General features: G+C 36.0%; 1 protein-coding gene across 1 annotated transcript; it reads left to right on the forward strand.

Annotated features, from left to right (window-relative positions):
* The first annotated feature begins 675 nt into the window (after positions 1–675).
* On the forward strand, positions 676–3,794 carry LOC134570441 (keratin, type II cytoskeletal cochleal-like). The gene is made up of 7 exons (XM_063428504.1): positions 676–1,181; positions 1,934–2,142; positions 2,548–2,608; positions 2,711–2,806; positions 3,032–3,196; positions 3,278–3,403; positions 3,570–3,794. The coding sequence occupies exons 1-7, from the start codon at positions 729–731 to the stop codon at positions 3,792–3,794; spliced, it is 1,335 nt and encodes a 444-aa protein (XP_063284574.1). The 5' UTR covers positions 676–728.
* The last annotated feature ends 2,246 nt before the right edge of the window (positions 3,795–6,040 follow it).

Below are 6,040 nucleotides of genomic sequence, written 5' to 3' on the forward strand. Positions count from 1 at the left end.
TATAAACAAATTCAAGAGGGCTGCACTCACCTGAACATGCATACATTATAGGGTGCTGCTGGGGCCAAAATATACAAAATACAGAATCCAGTGCACTCGCTTATTCACTAAACAATGATTTCAAATCTTAGAGATTGTAATAGTTTTATTTAAAAACACCTCACCTAGACAAAAAATGATGGGTGTTTAGTTACATTATATGATCATACATTGCATAAGCCTGACAACTACGTCAAAGTACCCCATATTCGGCAGGTCTTATCCTAGCAGAATAATGCTTGCTCTTATGAGATTAATCCACTTAATAGGGAAATGCTTCCCTACTGGGACTCTCTGCAAGTCAAGGCCGCGACCGCCGTTGGGGGAAGGTCAGGGACCAGGTAAGTACATGGCGGGGACGTTCTATGCCGCCCTCCGTCGTTTTGGACCACACAAAATGGAAGTCATAGAACGCCTGCCGTCCTTAAGGGGTTAAACTAAAGGAAGCCAACAATAAATGCATTTAGCTTTGATGACATAGGTGTGTTAAAGTTTTATTTCCGTGAAATCAGACAGCAATAATATTCCCAAACAACGATCATAGCAGCTAATAACATTAATTTGGGTGAGCGAGCCAACACCCATTTGAAGTATAAAAAGAGTGAGTTTTTGTCTAGAAGATGTGAATCGCCTGAGCATACTTAACGTGATCTCTACATCCTTACATCTCCTCTGCAAGAAGTAACATCATGTCTCATCACTCCATCCTTGGTACCTCTGGACACAAGCACTTCAGCTCCTGTTCAATGGCTTCTCCTAAACATGGCAGCTCTTACCACACATTATCTCACTCCTCCAAATCAGCAGCTCATGGTCATAAGACCCTGCATTGCTTTAGCAGCAGAAGTGCCCATAGTATGGGTTCCAGGGGAAACAAGATCTCAATGGGAAGCTGCCATTCTGGGAAGACTGGACACGGATCTGGACATGGATCTGGATATGGATCTGGTTTCAGTATTGGAGGTATTGGTTATGGATTTGGGGGATCTGGTTGCTCTGGAGGTATCAACAACGTTACTGTGAACCAAGGTCTTCTGGCTCCTCTCAACCTGGAGATCGACCCAAGCATTCAGCGAGTGAGGACTGAAGAGAAGAATCAGATTAGAGGACTGAATGACAAATTTGCTTCTTTCATTGACAAGGTGAGATCATTTTAATGAATACGTGGAATAAAGAAATAACTGAATTTGTCGTATGCAGATGTGCTATTCCTTCTTAAAACACTTATGCTGATGGTTCAAACTGGTATCAGTCAGTGTTTTTATGTCTTAATTTCAAGAGGTTATGAGACAACAAAATTAAACTATTTTGCAGTTTACATCAATATAGTGTGCTTTCAGACGTTTTTTTGCTGCAGAAGCCAATGTTTACCAGTACCAGCACTCTTATTTATTTATTTCTATGAATCAAATATTACCTAATGCAATCTAAGTATGTGCAATGTAATTACAGCTAAATCTACAATAAGCGTTAACTATTTCATTATGGTTTTATCTACATATGCTATTAAAGAACGATCTACTAGCTTATGAATGTTTTGGGATAAAAGTAATGTCTAGAGCAGGGGTAGCACTCCAGATGTTGTGGACTACATTACCTGTAGTGCTCTTACAGTCATAATGCTGGCAAAGCATCAAGGGAGATGTATTCCACAACATCTAGAGAGCCAAATGATGCATATATGTAACCCCTGTATGGGTTACTAAAATTTCTATTGCAGTCTAATAATATTAAAATTAATAATAAAAATACTATTTTCATTACATGCTGAAATAAGGCATGCTTCTACATCACTTGTAGTACAGTTTGCACTTTTTATAAAATATTATTAGAAACCTTGTACTAAATATATATGGTGTCTAACAAAAAGTATATAAAACTATTTTTTTTCTAGGTTAGATTTTTGGAACAGCAGAATAAAATGCTGGAGACAAAGTGGTCTTTATTACAAGAACAGAGAAGTGCACACATTCAGATAGAACCACTGTTTGAGGCTTTTATTGGTAACCTCAGGAGACAGCTGGAGAGTCTGGGATGTGAAAGAGAACGTCTGGACTCAGAAAGGAACAGTATGGAGCAATCTGTGGAAGAACTAAGGAGAAGGTATGCTGCTATTTAGATAGTTTATAATACAATAGGATAAATAAATATATTAAATTAATCCACTCGTACTGCAACATCATGGAGTTATTCAGAAATATCATATATGGGGGTTTATTTTATATATATATATATATATATATATATATATATATATATATATATATATATATATATATATATATATATATATATCTGGGAAGAAAATAATAAATGTCTTCAATGTTTGCACAAATTCCAATTTCCAACATATCATTTGTCTATTATTTTTGCCTCTTAAAATGTACTTAAGAGCCCATTCCACTTTGATATTATTAAGAAGAAAATGTAAACTTAAAAGTTCCTTAAGAAAAAGCACCCTGTATATTTAGAATTCTGTATGCTTGTTATTAATGTTTAACGTTCTAGATATGAAGAAGAAGTGAACAGACGCACTGCTGCAGAGAATGAGTTTGTTGGAATAAAGAGGGTGAGTGATATCATACATAAATTGTATCTATATATAAAGGAATAACAAATATAAACATATATCTATAATTTTACTGTTACTATGCATTCATCTCTTCTTCAGGATGTAGACGCAGCTTTTATGAATAGAGCGGAATTACAAGGAAAGGCTGATTCCCTGAATGAAGAGATCAATTTCTTGAGGACTCTGTATGATGCGGTAAATACAGTTTCACTTTTATCTGTTGCTAAATTGGAAAGATTTAATATCCATGACATCAGTCATTTTACAAGGAATGCAAAACAAATATGAAGTATAGTTACAACCCCAAATATATCTAAGTATGTCAGATTAGAATGCCTTTATGTTAATAACGAAGTTATTATACGTGAGAAAATAGAGGATTTTACAACCATGCCTCGTCTGTTCTTTGTATCCTTATAGGAAATAGCCCAGCTCCAGGCTCAGATCTCAGACACCTCAGTGGTTGTGTCCATGGATAACAGTCGGGATCTGGACCTGGATGGAATCATTGCTGAGGTCAGATCTCAATATGAGGACATTGCTAACAGGAGCAGAACTGAGGCGGAGGCCACGTACCAGTCACGGGTGAGTCTATCCAATTCAAATCATACAGATCATTACCTATAAAAAATGTTTCTATACTAATTTTTCTTTTGCCTTTGGCAGTTTGAGGAGCTTCAGACAGCGGCAGGAAGGAATGGGAACAATCTGCAGAGCAGCAGAGATGAGATCTGTGAATTAAATCGTGCAATTCAGAGACTAAGAGGAGAAATTGACAATGTGAAAGCACAGGTAAAACAGGTTTTATGTCAAGTGAATAAACCAGGTAGTTGAAGAGATAACATTAAATAACATTTAGATTCTGCAAAATCAGCACTTCTATTGCTATTGTTAACGTTTCCCAACTGTATTCACTTTAAAAAAGTAATATATTATAAAATGTATAAAAACATTTCAGCGCTCTGCATTTGAATCTGCAATAAATGAAGCTGAGGAACGTGGAGAATCTGCTGTCAGAGATGCCAAGAACAAGCTTTCTGAGCTGGAAGGTGCTCTACAAAAGGCCAAGCAGGACATGGCTCGTCAACTGCGAGAATACCAGGAGCTGATGAATGTGAAACTGGCTCTGGATATTGAGATTGCCACCTACAGGAAGATGCTGGAAGGAGAGGAGGGCAGGTGAGTGCAACATCCTACTGAGAATTTACTAGGTATTCGTACAAACCGCACATTCATCAGGTTTCTAACTGTGGACCTACATCATTATGTTCCTATATGTTCTCATCATTGAGTCTTTTAGCAGGACAAATTTGAATTGCAATTTCTTTATGTCGATCTCAACATCTCAGTTCTTTAATCTGCTCTTTGTTGTTTTATTCTATAATAGTAATCTTCTGCTTCAAGCCTTAATCTCTACAACAATGCACCTGTATCATCAGACATTATAGCAGTACTTTCACTTCCTTTGATTTTTAATACATATTTACTTATCCCCACAATAACAAATATGTGTTTGCGTGAAAGTTGTGGGAATAGCAACAAGCATTAAAGGAGAACATGAAAATTAGAAAGACAAATATATGCTTTGACTGTTAGAGGTACTCCTGGCTATTTAGATTCATGCCCCCATTTCTAACTAAAATAAAAGAGTTTCACTTACCTTTAATCCCATTCCATGACATTCTTTGTAAGGCCGCCAGTCCATCCCTGTCTGAGATCATCATTAACGAATATCTTAACCAACATTCTGTAGACAAGCATTCAGGGCCTACTGAGCACATAGATATAGATATCTCCACACTGTGCCAATCAGCATCTCTTCAGAGAAATGCCTTTTTCCAATACATCTTTATGGAGAGCATCCAGCATCTTCACACACATCCTGAGGATTCTAAACATCGGCCTTGCCAGGCTTGCAGCTTCTAGAGGAGCGATGTAAACTTTGCCTTTTCACAGACAAGGCAGTGTTTACATCGTAGAGACTGCAGTGAAGTCTCATGTCATCTAAACACTATATTGAGTTGCAGTTGTTCTGGTGCTTAGAGTGCCCATTTAAAAGGAAATATTAAATGGTATCTGGATATTAATTATTGGTGCTACACCTCATGTTATCTTTATGGAAAATAACATTTTTTAACAAAAGGAATATGCTTATTTTTGCAAATTTTTATTGGGTCATGTGACTGTCTACATGATACCCTTTATAAGTTACGGATATACTTATTTTTGTATACAGGACTGAGGCCTCACAGGCAGCCAAAACATTATTTTTCCAGGAGATGACACACTCCCAGTAAACATTTTGCACATACCAGCTGTTTTAACCTTTAGTACATAGTGGTTGCAAAGAAGAACACATATCACTGATGTAACTCACTAAGGTTCTAATATAAAAATAAAAAAAACTATACATTTCAAATAGAATTCCAAATGCTAAAGAGTTATAAATTTGAAATCAAATGCCATTACATTATTACCACTTATTATTCTGACAAATGTGAGAAAGTCATTTAGTGCTAAACTAATACTTTTTATGTTTTGTTTTAGGTTGACTGCACATGACTCTGTTAATATATGTAAGTGAGGCAATATTTAAACAATTTAATTAAATGTTAACGAGGACATATGCATACATAGATTAAGCGTGTAACTCACTTGTTAATGTCACACTTTAAATTCTGAATAAAGTACACTGTCACTTTCCTCTTTCCAGTGTTAAATTGATCTATACATTGTTTTACACTGTAGGCAATGTTAGTAACAATTGCTGATTATCATGTAACACACAAACACGTGGTCACCCACACATACATATACAAATGTGCTTAGTAATATGCTTACTCTATATGTGTAACAGATCTTAATATAAAATTTAAAGTACAATTCAGACTATAATAAAACATATTTTAATAGTTAATTTAAGAACTCTGATTCTTCAAACTTTCTTTTTTTAAATTGAATGTTTTTTTTATTTGCAAATTGCCCCTTGTTATGTAGATTTCTCTCTATATTTCATATTTATTACAGACCTAAAATGGCTGCTTCTTTGGTTGAAGATTTCAGTCCAGTCAAGTACAAATAGTTACCTTTCTACATCCATGTTTTTCAGCAAATGTTTAACATTCTACATTCATGTCTTTCAGCTGTGCTACATTCTAGCACTGGAGGAAAATCCAGCTCAGGAGGGAAGTCCCATGGTACGAGTGATCATAAGGGAGGATTCAGTGCAAGCAGTGGGAGGGGCTTTAGCCACCTCTCCAAAAGCAAACATAGCTCTGACCACGGACACCACTGCTAAAGTAGAAGCCAGCCACGTCTCTACATATATTAGAGCAAAAGTGAAAGTATAGATTGTAGTGAAATCACTGGCACTATATATTATCAATCTGCTATATTGATCTGTTTGGTATTCACTATGCATAGATCATT

The sequence above is a fragment of the Pelobates fuscus genome, chromosome 1 (assembly GCF_036172605.1).
Source record: "Pelobates fuscus isolate aPelFus1 chromosome 1, aPelFus1.pri, whole genome shotgun sequence".
Classification (NCBI taxonomy): domain Eukaryota; kingdom Metazoa; phylum Chordata; class Amphibia; order Anura; family Pelobatidae; genus Pelobates; species Pelobates fuscus.